Source organism: Diceros bicornis, chromosome 4 (genome assembly GCF_020826845.1).
Source record: "Diceros bicornis minor isolate mBicDic1 chromosome 4, mDicBic1.mat.cur, whole genome shotgun sequence".
In the NCBI taxonomy this organism is placed as follows: Eukaryota; Metazoa; Chordata; class Mammalia; order Perissodactyla; family Rhinocerotidae; genus Diceros; species Diceros bicornis.
The window spans coordinates 94,345,774-94,364,330 of record NC_080743.1 but is presented as its reverse complement, the minus strand read 5'-3'; the positions used below and the strand labels follow the sequence as shown (position 1 = coordinate 94,364,330).

The following is an 18,557-nucleotide window of genomic DNA, read 5'->3' as shown; positions in this document are numbered from 1 at the left end:
CAAAAGATTTTAACATGTACTTCACCAAAGAAGATATGAGGAGGGCAAATACAAAAAAAGACATTCAACGTGATTTGTCATTAGGGAAAGGCAAATTAAAATCATGAGATACCACTACACACCCACAAGAATGGCTAAAATTCAAAGACTGACCATATGTGGTGCTGATGAGGATGTGGAGCAACTAGAACCCTCATACAAAGCTGATGGTAAAATGGCACACCACTTCGGAAAACAGCTATAAACACAGACCAGCCATTCCGCTCCTAAGTATTTACCCAACAGAAATGAAAGCATATGTCTACACAAGAACCTGTACAGAAATGTTTATAGCAGCTTTATTCATAATAGCTAAAAACTAGAAACACCCCAAATATTCATCAATAAGTTAATGGATAAATGGATACTTTTCAAACCAGTTTATAAAAAGTAAATGGATAAATGAATTGCAGTACATTCATACAATGGAATACTAAGAAATAAAAGAAATAGACTATTGATACACGTGACAGCATGGATGAATCTCAAAATAATTATGCAGAGTGAATGAAGCCAGTAAAAAAGAGGCATACTGTATGATTCTATTTATTTAAAAAACTCTAGCAAATACAAACTATAGTGATAGAAAGCAGATCAGTGGTTGCCTGGGGACTGGGAGAGTAACCAATTACCAAGGGGTATGAGGAAACTTCTGAGGTGATGGTTATTATGTTCATTATTTGATTTTGGTGATGATTTCACAGGTGTACAGTACATATGTCAAAACTCATATTTTATACTTTACATGCATTTTATTGCATGTCAATTATATCCCAATAAAGCTGTAAAAAAAAAAAAAAACTTACAGAAAAAAGTCCTCTTCTTCATCTGAATCATCTTCCAAAAGATTTCTCTGTCAAAAAAACAAAAAGACTTGAGTTTTCAGATTCAGAGGGCTTATAAACTGTCAGGGAGGAGTAAGCAAACAAGTTCCAACCTGTTGAAATTTTTTAATTCCAAGCTCCCAGACAAGAAATTACATGTGTTTCATCGGAACCTAAAAGATATGAAACCATATTTGCAGACTTTCCAAAGAAAATGCTGATAATATGAGAATCCTATGACTAACTACAAGGTAGAAAGGTCACTGAAGCTGGTGTGGGAGGAAAAACTTCAGGCAGTGAGGAAGGAGCAAGCCGCTTCTCCTTCCCCCTGCCTTCCAGTCTCTATTGGCAGAACCAAATGGGGAGCCAGGTGGCAAAGGAGAAATGTAGTTGCAGAGTCCAACTCCAGCAGCAGAGAGAAGAGTATAGAAGGTAGGTTTGGAGCTGAGAGACAAGGGCTTAATAATTGGCACAGTCCACCTTCTAGCTACTCAATCCATAAACAGCCCTCTACACATATTTGAACTTCCTAAACAAAAACAACTTTGTACTTTTACCTTATAAGATGCAACTATTTTCCTTAAAATGAAGATGGTCACATCCTCTCCCCAAAAGGGGAAGATGTAAAGTTCCAAAACAAGGCTAAAGAAGAGCAAAAACCAGACCTTTTCAGCACACAAGAACTCAAACAGTATACAACTTGTAGGCAGAATAATGGCTCCCCAAAGATTCCCACGTCCTAATCCCCGAAACCTGTGAATATGTTTCCTTGCATGATAAAAGGGACTTTGCAGATGTAATTAAGCTAAGGATCTTGATATAGGAAGATCAATATGGGTTACCTACCTGGGCCCAAGATAATCACAAAAGTTCTTAAAAGATGGAGGCAGAAATGCCCGAGAAAGAGAGAGACTAGAAGATGTTACACTGCTGGCTTTAAAGACAGAGGAAGGGGCATGAGCCAAGGAGGGCAGGCAGCCTCCAGAAGCTAGGAAAGGCAAAGAAACAGGTTCTCTCCTAGAGCCTCCAGAAAGAATACAGCCCTGCCAGCATCTTGATTTTAGCCCACTAAGACCCGTTTTGGACTTCTGGTCACCAGAACAATAAGACAATAAATTCGTGTTGTTTTAAGTTTGTGGTAATTTGTTACAGCAGCAATAGGAAACAAATACACCACCCAGGTAGCTTTTCTGAGGAAATTACTCAAAGAATTACACAGCCAAAAAGAAAGTTAAATCAGAACAAAGATCTTAAGACAGAGATTGATACAATCAATGAATCTAATAAAATGTGTGGTCAAATCTAAATGGATACAGGCAATGTGATTGTGAACTATAACTTACAACTAATGAAAAGAAAAGGCATAATATAAGGAAAAACTTTACAAGGGCCTAAAACTTTCCTAACAGAACCCAGAAGCTGGGAGTGGGAGAGTGAAGTGAGGAAGTAAAAGCACAGTAACATGCTTATCTAGTGGGAAGAGGAGTGGAGGGCAGGGGAAGAGGGCTAGAACGAAAAGTAAAACAAGGGAGGGGGCACAGTTTTTGGTGTAATTGACAGAGAACACAGATTTAAACATCATTGTTAAAATATAAAGTTAATAACAAAAGAGAGAGGGGAAGAAGGAGAAAGGGAGGAAATTTTTTAACTGTCTAGTGGTGCTGGGGGTGGGGAGAAGATGAGAAAAATAATCAATCTAGCAAAAGAAGTTAGGGAAAAGAGGGAAACATACGAAATATAATGAATATCATTATATTTATGTATAAGTATATAACACATCACAAAGAGTAAGAAAATGAAAACAAGATGTATTCAATATTCATTTAACAAATATGTTTGAGCATCCTCTACGTGCTAGGCATTGTGCTAAGTACCAAGCCCCACCTCTGAACCAGGCAGACAAGGTCTGAGCTATCTTAGAAAAACATCTGATGGTGATAAATGCTATGCAGAGAATCAAAACAGTGATGGGATAGAAAGTGACAGGGTGACTAAAAGAGATTGATTAGGTTGTCATGGAAAATTACTCTCAAGAGGTGAAGTTTAAGCTGAGATCCAAATGATAACAACGAGCCAACCAAAGATCAGAGTGAAGAGCATCCACTGCCAGCTGAGGGACAGGCTAGTGCAGAAAAAGCCAAAATATATTAGTTATCATAATAGATGTGAATGGTTTGAATGCTCCTATTAAAAGCAAAAACTATATGATTCAAGTTCAAATTATTCCAGCCAATATCCGTTAACATGAAATTCACCTAAAACAAATGCCAAATAAAGCATGAAAAAAGAGGTGGAAAAGATATATCTGCAAATTCGAACAAAAAGAATGCTAGAGTTAGCAATATTAATACAGAAGAACTTTAGGACAAAATCATTAAACAATCAAATAAGAAGATTTTACAGTGACAAAATGCACAATCCACCAAGAAGATTTAACAGCAATGAATGTTTATATATAACAGTATAGCTTTGACATATATAAAGCAAAAGCTGCTCAAACTAGAAGAAGAAACAGATACATTCAAAATCAGAGGAAAGATTTACCATACCTTCAGAGATGGAGAAACCAAGAAGACAAAGAATAAATAATCTAGAACTTGGTACTCAGCAAATTTTATTTTCAAATATCCAAGAAATGGATAAGCCACAAAAGAATTTAATAAACTCCAAAAACTAGAAACAACCAGGTCACACTCTCTGGGCATAACGCAATGGAAACTAAGACAAATAACAAAAGGAAATTTTAAAACACCCTTCTAATTAACATGTCAAAATGTAAATGGAAGTTTAATAGACTATTCAGAAACGAATGACACTGGGAACATTACAGAACAAAATCTGTAGAGTATGGTCACAGTGGTATTTAAAGGAAAATGTGATCTTAAATGCATTTATTTATGAAATCACAAGGATTAAAAGTATATGAAATAAGTATTTAACTTTTTTTTTTTTTTGTGAGGAAGATCAGCCCTGAGCTAACATCCATGCCAATCCTCCTCTTTTTGCTGGGGAAGATTGGCCCTGAGCTAACACCCGTGCCCATCTTCCTCCACTTTATGTGGGACGCCGCCACAGCATGGCCTGACAAGCAGTGCGTCAGTGCACACCCGGGATCTGAACCCAGGCCGCCAGCAGTGGAGCACGTGCACTTAACGGCTACACCACGGGCCGGCCACAGTATTTAACTCTTAAGATGGGTAAGTTATTCCTAAGTAACATATAACCCAGAAGCTTTTAAAGAAAAATTTCATGGATTTGATTACATAAAAATTTAAAACATGAATAATGTAAGACATCATAAATAAGGTTAAATGGCAAGTAACAGATTGGGAAAATAATCTGCAACATACTTTTGCACCAAAGGTTTTGATATCTGTATTATATAAAGAGCTCTGACAAACCAGTAATAAAAAGACACATTACAGAAAAATTGTCAAGGTAGTAGAGCAGACAATTTCCAAGAGAAGACAGAATGGCCAATGACCACATGAAAAGATGTTCAAAGTCAATAATACTCAGGGAGATGCATTAATTCCTTCAACAAATATTTCTTGAATGCTATTCTAGCTAATAAGTAACAGATAATCATTACATTTATGATACAGTTTATTTGCCTTAGAGGATGATGATACTAAACAACAAGTGCGTTTATTATAGTTGTACAACAAGAAACACACAGGAAAACCAGTGTCTTCACACCCATTCACTGAACAAGCACAAGTGCTAAGGATACAATATCAAAAAAGGATAATGGGACACAATGAGATACCACTTCACACCCACCAGGCAGATAATAATAACAAGTGTCAGCAAGGAGAAATCAGATGTGAGGAAAAATTGGCAGTGAGAATAAATGTAGAGAAACTGGAACCCCCATACATTGCTGGTGGGAATGTAAAAATTGTGCAGCCACTTTGGAAAACAGTTTGGCAATTCTTCAACAGAGAAGTACTATAATACCCAGAAATTCCACTTCTAGGTATTTACCAAAGAGAAATGAAAACATGTTCACACAAAAACTTGTACTAGAATGTTCAGGTCAGTGGTATTCATAATATCCAAAAAATGGAAATAATCCTAAATGTCCATCGACTGATGAATGGATAAATAAAATGTGGTGTATCTATATAATGGAATATTATTCAGCAATAAAAAGGAATGAAGTACTGATATATACTACAACATGGATGAACCTGGAAAACATTATGCTAAATCAAAGAAGCCAGTTACGAAAGACAACATATTGTATAATTCCATTTATATAAAATGTCCAGAATAGACAAATCTATAGATTTGTGGTTGCCTAGGGCTGAAGAGATGAGGAAAATGGGGGATGGTTGCTAAAAAGGTAGAGTTTCTTTGTGGAATGATGAAAATGTCCTAAAATTGATTGTGGTGATGGTTGCACAATTCTGTGAATATACTAAAACCCACTGATTTGTATACTTTATTTTTTTTTAATTTTTTTGTGAGGAAGATAAGCCCTGAGCTAACATCTGCCAATCCTCCTCTTTTTGCTGAGGAAGACTGGCCCTGGGCTAACATCCATGCCTGTCTTCCTCCACTTTATATGGGACGCTGCCACAGCATGGCCTGACAAGCGGTGTGTCGGTGCGCACCCGGGACCCGAACTGGCAAACCCCGGGCCGCCACAGCGGAGCGCGTGCACTTAACCGCTGATTTGTATCCTTTAAATGAGTGAATTGTATGGTATGTGAACTATATCTCAATAAAGCTGTTACCAAAAGGAGCAGAATAGGAGAGTGAACAAAACCTTTAAGTTTTTAAAAGTAACGTATAGATTATTAGAACTAATTAGTAATCAGATTTCACAATCTAATAAAGATTCAAAAGGAGGTTTCTATTTAAAAAGCCAATTTTGTTCAATTCCGGTGTCCAATATCCTATTTTTACAATAAACTATGGCAGTAATCAACCAACGATGTAAAGAGAAAGTGCCATAATTACAGTCTCACTATTGAAACTGATTGAGACTATATATTTTATATTTTTAAGTATATGCATAAAGCTTATTTTAAAAAGCTTACTAGTCTATTAGTCTATTGGTGGATTCTACCTTCCTTCAAGTAAAAAAAAAAAAAAACTGTAGAAAGAGTTAGAATAAGGGGAAGACAGATGTTTCCTGTATTGTACTAAAAGGTACTTCTAAATCATAAGATGTTGGACAGAGCAGATAATATGAGGTTGAGAGGTTGCACGATAAAGGAGCATGTAAAGTGAAGGCAAGCAGACCATAAGCTCCAAAAGGGCAGAGACCAGGCCCTCTGGTTTTTAGCACAATGCCTAGCACACAGTAGGTGGTCAACAAACACCTGCTGAATGAATCAGTAAATGAAGGAATGGCAAGAAGATACAAAGTGAGGAAGGGATTCAGGTTGCTAGATAAAAAAGAATAACACTAATTCCTTCCCTCAATAAATATTTATTGAGTACTTATTCTAAAAATAACCTATCTACAACATTCCTACCAAATACTGTCTTCCAAAATGCTGTATAATTTCTAGATTTATACTATCTGCATAAAAATGTTCTGGGATAAACTAGAAATGATGTAATGTAAAACATACTCTGGACTCTGAGACAATTACAGGACCAGAATCCTTTATCTGCAATTCCAAAATCTAAAAAGTTCTGAAAATCAAGAGGTTTTTGTAAGTCTGGAGTCAAAACTCATTTGGAGGAAAACTTGACCTGAATTGAGGTTAGCTAATTTATTTATACACTTCATTTATATACTTAACTAGAATAATCAGACATTTCACTGAGAAACATTAATATGTTTGGAAGTGCTGCTCTAGACTCCAAATAGGCTCTTACATAATATGCACTTAATACCTTTCTAAAATCTGAAAAATTCTGAATTCCAACAACATTTGGCTTCAGAGTTCTGAATGAGATATCGTGTGTTTGTATAAAGTTCCCTTTGAAAGACTAGAAAGAAGTTTTGAGTATAATTTGATCCATAATGGAAGTGGACGAGATATCACCTCATGCCCATCAGAATGGCTATAAAACAAGACAAGAAATAACAAGTGTTGGAGAGGATGGGGAGAAAAGGGAACCCTCATACACTGCTGGTGGGAATGCAAACTGGTGTAGCCACTATGGAAAACAGTATGGAGATTTCTCAAAAAATTAAGAATAGGGGGCCGGCCTGGTGGCGTAGTGGTTAAGTTCGGCACACTTTGCTTCAGTGGTCCGGGATCCGAACTCACGGGTTCAGATCCTTGGAGCGGACCTACACCACTCATCAAACCATGCTGTGGCGACAACCCACATACAAAAGAGGGGACGACTGGGCACAGATGTTAGCTCAGGGCCAATCTTCCTCAAGCAAAAAAAACAGGAGGATTGGCAACAGGTGTTAACTCAGGGCCAATCTTCCTCACCAAAAAAAAAAAAAAAAAAAAAATAAGACCAGAACTACAGTATGTTCCAGCTATTCCACTTCTGGGTATTTATCCAAAAAAACATGAAAACACTACGTCAAAAAGATATTTGCACCCCTATGTTCATTACAGCATTATTCACGATAGCCAAGACTTGGAAACAACCCAAGTGTCCATCAACAGATGAATGGCTAAAGAAGATGTAGTATATATACACAATGGACTACTACTCAGCCATTGAAAAAAGATGAAATCTGGTGATTTCAGCATCATGGTGGAGTGAGCTCTCCCCCTCTAAGACACTCATATACCAACAGAGGACATTCACACAACACAAAAGACATCTGAGAGACCCACACAGCCATATATCTGAAGGTGGAGGTGAGGGAACCCCCAGACGAAGGGGAAGGAGGTAAGGAGAACTCCTCTCCATCCCCAATGGCAGCAACCCTGTGGGAAACTGAATTGTTGCGGGGGTGTCTTCATCAAGCTAGTACCCCAGGAGAGCAGATAGCTAGGGAAGAGCAAGAAGACCCCAGGATCAGGCAGGTGAAAGAAAGCGCCCCTCCCCTTGCCCGGTGCAGTCTAGAGCATCCACGGACCATGGCAGGCTCGGAATACACAGCTCTTGACCCCAACCCAGTGGTGGCAGGTGGAAGTGGTGACCAGATATTATCATTATGAGGAAAAACAAATCCACACCGTCACACAGTATACAAAAATATATTAAATCTCCAGACCAGAAGGAAAATGACAAGCACTCAGAAATCAATCCTGAAGACACAGAAATTTATAATCTAAATGACAGAGAATTCAAAATCGCTATCATAAAAAAGCTCAATGAGTTACAAGAAAATACAGATAGACAGTTCAATGAAATCAGGAACTTCTTCACAAAAGAGACTGAACTATAAAGAAAAACCAATCAGAAATGTTGGAGATGAAAAATATGGAACCTTTAAAGAACAGAGCTGACAATATTGAGGAAAGAATTAGCAATATAGAGGATAGGAATGCAGAAATGTTTCAGATGGAGGAGGAGAGAGAAGTCAGACTAAACACAAATGAAGAAATTCTCAGAAATATCCAACTCAATTAGGAAATGCAACATAAGGATTATAGGTATTCCAGAGGGAGAAGAGAGTGAAAAAGAAGCAGAGAGCTTGTTCAAAGAAATAATAGCTGAGAACTTCCCAAACCTGGGGAAGGAGCTGGAAATACAAGTGAATGAAGTCAAGAGATCTCCTAACTATATCAACATAAAAACACCCTCTCCAAGGCATATAGTAGTAAAGCTGGCAAAAGCCAACGGCAAAGAAAAAATATTAAGGGCAGCAAGACAAAAACAAATAACGTAGAAAGGAATTCCTATCAGGCTCTCAGTGGATTTCTCAGCAGAAACCTTACAGGCTAGGAGAGAGTGGAATGATACATTCAAAATTCTGAAAGACGAAAACTTTCAGCCAACAATACTCTATCCAGTGAAAATATCCTTCAGATATGACGGAAAAATAAAAACTTTCCCAGATAAACAAAAGCTAAGGGAGTCCATTGCCACAAGGCCCACACTAACAGAAATGCTCAAGAAGGCCCTTATGCCTGAAAGAAAAGAGAAAGGGGATACAAAGCCTTGAGCAAGGAGAAAAACAGGTAGATAAAATCAGAAAAATTGCAACTCTCTATCAGAACAGTTTAGCAAACAATTAAACATCAAAGATAAAGGGATGGGGCCGGCCCCGTGGCTTAGTGGTTAAGTGCGCGTGCTCCGCTGCTGGCGGCCCGGGTTCGGATCCCGGGAGCGCACCGACGCACTGCTTCTCCGGCCATGCTGAGGCCGTGTCCCACATACAGCAACTAGAAGGATGTGCAGCTATGACATACAACTATCTGCTGGGGCTTTGGGGGGAAAAGTAAATAAATAAAATTGAAAAAAAAAAAAGATAAAGGGATGGAAAACACCAAAGATAAATACAGGAAAGGGATGGAATTGACTTAGTCTAAGAAAATAAGAGGCCATCAGAAAATGGACTATCTCATCTACAAGATTTTTTATACAAACCTCATGGTAACCACTAAACAAATAACCAAAACAGATACACATATGATGAATAAAGAGAAAACTAAGAAAACCATCATACAGAACTACCAAACTGAATTGGTAGTCTGAAACACACAGGACAAGAAACAAAGTAAATGCAGAAGAACTGGAAAATGAGCTACAAAATAGCAACATTAAGCCCTTATATGTCTAAAACCACTCTAAATGTAAATGGACTAAGTTTTCCATAGAGTGGCGGGATGGACTAAAAAACAAGATGCAACAATACGCTGCCTCCAGGACACACATCTCACCTCTAAAGACAAACACAGGCTCAGAGTGAAAGCATGGAAGACAATACTCCAAGCTAATGGCAAACAAAAGAAAGCAGGTGTTACCCTACTTATATCAGACAAAGTAGACTTCCCGATAAAACAGGTAATGAGAGACAAAGAGGGACAATATATAATAATAAAAGGGACACTCCACCAAGAAGACATATCACTTATAAACATAGATGCTCCCAACACAGGGGCACCAAACTACATAAAGCAACTATTAACAAACCTAAAAGGAGATATTAGCAACAACACAATAATCGTAGGGGATCTTAACACCCCACTTACATCAATGGATAGATCATCCAGACAGAAATTCATTAAGGAAATAGTGGACTTAAATGAAAAACTAGACAAGATGGATTTAATAGATATATATACAGCACTCCAACCAAACACAACAGAATACACATTCTTCTCAAGCATGCATGGAACATTCTCAAGGACAGGCCATATGCTGAGAAACAAGGCAAGCCTCTATAAATTTAAGAAGATTGAAATCATAACAAGCATCTTTTCTGACCATAATGCTATGAAACTAGAAATCAACTACAAGAAAAAAACTGGGAAAGTGACAAAGATGTGCAGACTGAACAACATGCTACTGAACAATCAATGGATCACTGAAGAAATTAAAGGAGAAATCAAAAAATATCTGGAGACAAATGAAAATGAAAATACACTATACCAACTCATATGGGATGCAGCAAAAGCAGTCCTGAGAGGGAAACTCATAGCAACACAGGCCCACCTTAACAAACAAGAAAAAGCCCAAATAAGCAATCTTAAACCACACTTAACAGAATTAGAAAAAGAAGAACAAACAAAGCCCAAAGTCAGCAGAAGGAAGGAAATAATAAAAATTGGAGCAGAAATAAATGAAATCGAAACCAAAAAAACAGTAGAAAGGATCAATGAAGCAAAGAGCTGGTTCTTTGAGAAGATAAACAAAATTGACAAACCCTTAGCCAGACTCACTAAGAAAAAAAGAGAGAAGGCACAAATAAATAAAATGAGAAATGAAAGAGGAGAAATTACAATGGATACCACAGAAATACAAAGGATTATAAGAGAATACTATGAAAAACCATATGCCAACAAATTGGACAATCTGGAAGAAATGGGTAAATTCTTAGACTCATACAACCTCCCAAAACTGAATCAAGAAAAAATAGAGAATCTGAGTAGATCAATCACAAGTAAAGAGATTGAAACAGTAATCAAAAACCTCCCTAAAATAAAAGTCCAGGACCAGATGGCTTCTCTAGAGAATTGTACCAAACATTCAAAGGAGATTTAACACCTACCCTTCTCAAACTATTCCAAAAAATAGAGGAAGATGGAACACTTCCTAACACATTCTACAAGGCCAACATCGCCCTGATACCAAAGCCAGACAAGGACAATACAAAGAAAGAAAATTACAGGCCAATATCGCTGATGAACACAGATGCAAAAATTCTCAACAAAATACTGGCAAATTGAATACAGCAATACATTAAAAAGATCATACGCCATGTTCAAGTGGGATTTATACCAGGGACATAGGGATGGTTCAACACTTGCAAATCAATCAATGTGATATACCACATTAGCAAAATGAGCAATAAAAACCACATGGTCTTCTCAATAGATGCAGAGAAGGCTTTTGACAAGATCCAACATCCATTTATGATAAAAACTCGCAACAAAATGGGTATAGAAGGAAAGTACCTTAACATAATAAAGGCCATATATGACAAACACATAGCCAACAGCATACTCAATGGGGAAAAACTAAAAGCCATCCCTCTGAGAACAGGAACAAGACAAGGGTGCCCACTTTCCCCACTCTTATCCAACATACTAGTGCAGGTTTTGGCCAGAGTAATTAGGCAACAAAAAAGAATAAAAGGAATCCAAATAGGCAACGAAGAAATGAAAGTCGTGCTGTTTGCAGACCACATGATTTTATATAGAAAACCCTAAAGAATCCACCAGAAAACTATCAGAAGTAGTCAACAACTACAGCAAAGGTGCAGGGTACAAAATCAACTTAAAATTAGTTGCATTTCTATACTCTAATAAGAAACTAACAGAAAGAGAACTCAAGAAGACAATCCCATTTACAATCGCAACAAAAAGAATCAAATATCTAGGAATAAATTTAACCAAGGAGGTGAAAGACCTATACAATGAAAACTATAAGACATTATTGAAAGAAATTGATAATGATATAAAGACATGGAAAGATATCCCATGCACATGGATTGGAAGAATAAACATAGTTAAAAAGTCCATACTACCTAAAGTAATCTACAGATTCAATGCAATCCCAATCAGAATCCCAATGACACTCTTCACGGAAATAGAACAAAGAATCCTAAAATTCATACGGGGCAACAAAAGACCCCAAATAGCTAAAGCAATCCTGAGAAAAAAGAAGAAAGCTGGAGGCATCACAATCCCTGACTTTTCAAAATATACTACAAAGCTATAATAATTAAAACAGCATGGTACTGGTACAAAAACAGACACACAGATCAATGGAACAGAATTGAAAGCCCAGAAATAAAACCACACATCTACCGACAGCTGTCTTTGACAAAGGAGCTAAGAACATACAATGGAGAAAGGAAGGCCTCTTCAATAAATGGTGTTGGGAAAACTGGACAGCCACATGCAAAAGAATGAAAGTAGACCATTTTCTTTCACCATACACAAAAATTAACTCAAAACGGATCAAAGACTTCAAGGTAAGACCTGAAAGTATAAAACTCCTAGAAGAAAATATAGGCAGTACACTCTTTGACATTGGTCATAGAGGGATCTTTTCCAATTCCATGTCTACTTGGACAAGGGAAACAAAAGAAAAAAGAAACAAGTGTGACTTTGTCAGACTCAAGAGCTTCTGCAAGGCAAATGAAACCAGGATCGAAATGAAAAGACAACCCACCAGCTGGGAGAAAACATTTGCAAATCATCTATCCAACAAGGGGTTAATCTCCATAATATATAAAGAACTCACACAACTAAACAAAAAAAAAAAACAAATGACCCGATCAAAAAATGGGCAGAGGATATGAACAGACATTTTTCCAAGGAAGATATGCAGATGGCCAACAGGCACATGAAAAAATGTTCAACATCAGTAACCATCAGGGAAATACTAATCAAAACTACACTAAGATATCACCTTATACCTGTCAGAATGGCTCTAATCACCAAGACAAAAAATAACAAATGTTGGAGAGGTTGTGGAGAAAAGGAAACCCTCATTCACTGCTGGTGGGAATGCAAACTGGTGCAGACTCTATGGAAAACAGTACGGAGATTCCTCAAAAAATTAAATACAGAAATACCTCATGATCTAGCTATCCCACTACTGAGTATTTATCCAAAGAACCTGAAATCAATAATCCAAAGAGGCCTACGTACCCCTATGTTCATTGCAGCATTATTCACTATAGCCAAGACGTGGAAGCAACCCAAGTGCCCATCAACTGATGATTGGATAAAGAAGATGTAGTCTATATACGCAATGGAATACTACTCAGCCATAAAAAAAGACAAAATTGTCCCATTTGCAACAACATGGATGGACCTGGAGGGTATTACGTTAAGCGAAATAAGCCATACAGAGAAAGACAAATACCATACGATTTCACTCATATGTGGAAGATAAACTAACACACGGACAGACAGAACAGTTTGGTGGTTACCATGGGGAAGGGGGTTGAGGGTGGGTACAAGAAGTGAAGGGGTACATTTATATGGTGACTGACAAACAATAAGGTACAACTAAAATTTCACAATGTTATAAACTATTACGACATCAATGAAAAAAAAAGATGAATTCTTGCCATTTTTGACAACATGGATAAACCTTGAGGGTATTATGCTAAGTGAAATAAGTCTGACTGGAGAAAGTCAAATACCATATTATTTCACTCAAGTGGAACATAACAACAACAAACAAATACATAGATACAGCGATTAGATTGGTGGTTACCAGAGGGGAAGCAGGGAGGGGGGAGGGCAAAAGAGGTGACAGGGCACGTGTACAGTGACAGATGGTAATCAGTCTTTGGGTAGTGAACATGATGTGGTCTATACAGAAATCGAAATATAATGATGTACATCTGAATTTTTTTTTTTTTTTTAAGATTTATTTATTTTTTCCCCCCAAAGCCACCGTAGATAGTTGTACGTCATAGCTGCACATCCTTCTAGTTGCTGTATGTGGGACGCGGCCTCAGCATGGCCGGAGAAGCAGTGCGTTGGTGTGCGCCCGGGATCCCAACCCGGGCCGCCAGCAGCGGAGCGCGCGCACTTAACCGCTAAGCCACGGGGCTGGCCCTGAAATTTATATAATGTTGTAAACCAATGTTACCTCAATAAAAAAAATAACAAAAAAATAATGGAAGTAGAATTCAGTTGAGTTACAATCTAAGTAACATATACTTTTTAATGTTTACTATGAAGAAAACAAACAGGAATAGAATATAGTCATAAACTTTAGATTTTTCTAAAATAAATTATTTACAAGGGGAATGAAAACATTTTGAATCTTTCCTTTTTAAAGCTTAAGATTCTGAACTTACCCTTTCACTTTTCACAGAACCAGTGACATCATCATCATTTAGGTGGCGCTTGAACTTGGGAGGCATATTTTTTACTCAAGAAGTACTCTCCTATTTCCCAGCAGAGTGAGTACTCACCCCCTTAAAGAGAAAATAAATTTCATTAGATTTGAGACTTTGCTAAAGTACTTAAAACAGCGTAGAAGGCCCTAGATGATGGGGCCTCCTTCACTTCTCTGACTTCAACCATTCCCTCCTCACTTGCTCCACTCCATGACCCTGGCCTCCATGCTAGGCCTCAATACATAAGAAATAGTCAAAACCATGAGAAAATAGATGTAACTTTCTTAAGAGCACATGTGGAAGAAATCAGTGACAAAGTTTTTATAAAATAAAAAAGCAGATTGTACAGGAGAAGGGAAGAATATGAGGTTGTTCCCTGAAAATGAGACATTAAATGCTTTTAAGATTTTAACTTGGAGTCAGAAGACAGCAGAACACTTCTAGTTTTCTCACTTTTAGTCAGTTGCTTAAACAATGACTCAGTTTCTTCATCCGTAAAATAGGGATTTCCAGGCTTCTGCATGGAGTTAGGATGGTCAAATCAGATAATACATGCAAAAACATTCTGTAAACGATAACATCTTATTCAAAAGCATAGCACTAGGTCTCCAAGAAATGGGAGGTTTGGTAAGTAGTGGGTTAAACAAGGCGAGTGTTTTTGCTACAGAAAATCTCACAGCCTTTTATATGCTAATATGCATCATGATTTTCCAGGAAAATGCTTGAGTATGCTACATATTCAAAATTTTCTTGAGAAAAACCCGACATATGTAAATATAAGTTTTCAGTATTCCGGACTAGAAGATGGATGAATAATGAGAGTAACTAAGGTGTACTGAATGTTCTACTATGTGCAGGCACCATGCTCAGAGATATACATGCATTTTCTTTTACTCTTTTGAAGCAGGCACCAAGAAACTAAGAGAAAACTAAGCCTTAAGATAGGTAACTAATAGTGTTAGTCACTCTACTGATTGAAATAACAGAAACATAGGCCTATATTAATCAGTAGCTGTGCATGACCAGTTTTAATATCTATTCAATTAGTTTTGCCTATCAGATTGCAGTTTTTTCCAGAAAGACCACTTCCCTATAACAATCCTGCAGCCCTCCTTCTCTTACCACAAGAAGAAACACCTCTAAGATCTCTAAATATAATTAGACATCAGTTTGTTGGTTAATATTATATACTAAAAAAAGAATAAACAAGATATCCAGTTTCATAAATCAAATAAAAATAATATTTTAAGGTCCAGAGTCCAGTTTCATAATCAAATAAATCAAATAAAAGTAATATTGTAAACCAAATAAAGTATTTTGAGGTGGCTTCCCATAAAAACAATAAATCAAATTGTTTTCCCAAAACAATTCCCATAAATCAAATAAAAGTAATACTTTAAGGTGGCTTCCCATAAAAACAAACTGATAGACACTTTTTTTTTTTGAATGAGAAATGCTTCCAAACCAGAAACTTAACCACTTGTAACAAAAACCAAATTCTTGCTACCTAAATAACAGCTCTAGAGTTCTTCATTCCACAATATTTCTGTCACGAACATCTGGCCCATTTTACTCCTCATACTTAGACTTCAGAGTAATTCATTCAAGCAAAAATGTTACAGAATGCATGGAAAAACAGATGACAAAGGAAGCAACTGAAGAACTTGAGCTTTTCTTTTACTTATACCCATGTTTTATTTTATATTTTAAGCCCTACAAATGGGCTGCCTCAACATCCCAAACCAAATAACAGGCAGACTTACATAACATCTTTATGAAATAAATACACAGTAAAGACACAAGTTTAATGATGAACAAAGCCCATATTCAGGTCCCATAATCCAAGGATCAGCCTCATGAAGGCAAGAAACCAGTGTGTGACAAACAGAAAAGCCATCACCAAAGCAGCAGGCAGATTAATTAACTACACTTAATGAACCACAGGGCAACTGATATTCGTACCAAACAACCAACACGATACTCTGTTGTATCGTATATCTGTGTACGTGTATATGTATATCTGCAGAATATACATATTCTGCCTAAGATTTCTCCTGCAAAATATAGGAATTCAGATGTTTGTGTCTAGCTATATGTGTAAATAAGACAGCCTTCACGATGTATTTCAAAACTGAGGGTAGAACACCATGAAACACCAATACACTATTCACTTAAAAAATGTCACATCTCCGTATGCTTCTTATGCCATCATCATACGCTTACAATTTCATGTATGTATTTTTTTGAAGAGGCGGTACATTCTCTATTCAATGGCTTTAAATGTAATAAACTTCTACTCTGTTGTTTAATAAATGTTGGCTTCTTTTTTGCTTTACGCAACAAACAAAAACCCAAGTATTTCATTTCACACAAAGCTTGAATCTGGGCAGCGGCGTCCCTTTTCCTAGCCTCCATTCCCTTTCTGACTCCTCTTCCTCATCTCTCATCAGCCGTCCTGGCTGGTGCAGTTTCACGGAAATAAGTGACTTGGATGGACACAGGCTGAGATATTATTCACAAAACCTGTCCAAGTGTAACGATTCACCTCACCTTCCGGTCATTACAAACGCGGCGGGGTTGGCGCTCTTGCTCCCGAGCCTTTAAATAATGAAACAAATCCAGCCCATCCAGCCAGCGGCCCTGTTCGCCCCCCACCCCAGCTGTCGCACCAGGCCACGGCCCCAACATCTGTTCCCAACTCTGGTCCTTTCTGCCCCGACACCCACTCTCATTCCGGGCTGCCTCCACTCTTCTCCAATCCGCCCATCCCCGCCACTGCTCTCATCCCGTCTCCCCAGAGCCCCTTCAATTCCCATTCTCCTCCCCCTCAACCGCGCCCCCGACCTCCGCACACCCCAGTCCTCCCGGCAGCCCGGCCCGGAGCAGCCTTCGCCACTCCGGGCCCCTTCCTCGGCCGCGAGCCAGTCCCGCAGCCCGACGCGGACGTTGGGGGACGGCGGGGCAGGGGCGTCGTCTCCGCTTCCTTCCTCCTCACCTCAGCGCCTCCCGTCGGGACCGGGCGGGCGCCATACCTGAGTCTCCGGGGCAGCTCCGAGCAGCCGTCCGGGCCGGGCAGCGCTGGGCGGGCGGGGGAAGGAGCGGGCAGCGGAGGAGGACGGCGGGGAGGGGGACCGTGAGCGCGGCCCCGGCGTCGGCCCCTCCGCCGCAGCTGCGCCCCCGCTCATCGAGCCGCTCGGCGCTCGGAGGCCTGGCCCAGGCGGAGGGGCGGGCCCAGGCGGGGAGCGACGAGGGAGTCGATTCCGCCCTGCGCTCTCCACCCAGGCAGGGCCCTGGGGGATGGGGAGATTAGATCCGGAGTCTCAGGATTACGTAGTGCTTTAGGGGGGAACAGCAACAATTGGTTCCCGAGGTCCTGTCAGGCCCGGGCGTGCGTGGAGGGCAGTCAGGGAGGTGGAGAATGCTCGGAGAAGGCCCTCCAAGCGGGGCGCCTAGGGCACGCCCGTGACGGGGTGGTTAGGCGTTTAAGAGCGAGTGCTTTGTGCACAGTCCATCCCCCGGGCCAAGGAAGCCCAGTAGGGAAAGGAGCATGGCTCAAAACCGGAGGAGCGCCGTCGGATAGTCTAGCGCCTTTTATGAAGAAGGATCTGTGTCTCTATAACTCTTGTGTATAGCATCAGAGTTAGACTAGGAGGGAGATACTGAGGGTTACTAATGCCGTCTCCTCATTTTCGACATTGGGAATCTCTGGTCCAGAGAGATTTACTTTGACGTTGTACAGCTAGTTTGGGCAGATTTTGGACGAGGACTCAGGTGTTCTTTCCTCTGGATCATTTAAAGTTCTAACCTAAAATAACTAGGCCCAGACACCGGAGCCTTCAGGTTTCAGGTGGGAAATCACTCTGCATGGCCATTCCACTGTTCTGTTCACTCCTCCTACTCCCCAAATTAGTAGCATATTTAAACCTGCAGTGGCTGGGCATAGTAATCCAAAACAATTCCAGTGTTGTTTTTGCTTTCTCTTATTTGTTTGCTTGCTTTGTCCATTCCTCCCACACACGTCCCAGATGGATTATTTTACTCATTTTCCTTTGCTACACTTCTTTTTTACTTAATATCTATGGGTCCTTTGTTTGTTGATACAGTGTTTTAACTTAGTGCATATTTAAGCTAAACAAACACTAATTGAAAGATGCATTGGCCAGGGCAATGACTCTCAAGTTAATGACAGAGAGTTGAATCACCTGGAAAGCTTTAAAAATGACTGATACCGAAGCACCACTCTGAGATTCTGATTTAATTGGCCCGGGATGTTGAGAAATAGT

The 18,557-nt window shown here is 39.1% G+C and overlaps 1 protein-coding gene across 4 annotated transcripts in view; it reads right to left on the bottom strand.

Moving 5' to 3' along the window:
- The window catches only part of VAMP4 (vesicle associated membrane protein 4), a 33,412-nt gene extending 15,986 nt beyond the window's left edge, over window positions 1–17,426 (bottom strand). Inside the window, exons 1-3 of one of the 4 annotated variants that reach the window (XM_058540066.1) lie at window positions 17,270–17,426; window positions 14,233–14,352; window positions 846–892 (exon numbers count right to left, since the gene is read on the bottom strand). In XM_058540066.1, the coding sequence (XP_058396049.1) occupies window positions 846–892; window positions 14,233–14,298 (113 nt within the window). In that variant the 5' untranslated portion in view covers window positions 14,299–14,352; window positions 17,270–17,426. Of the gene's footprint in view, window positions 1–841; window positions 893–14,232; window positions 14,353–17,128; window positions 17,150–17,269 lie in introns of those variants that run through there. The other 3 variants (XM_058540065.1, XM_058540067.1, XM_058540068.1) reach the window with 3 other exon arrangements.
- Window positions 17,427–18,557: the final 1,131 nt, after the last annotated feature.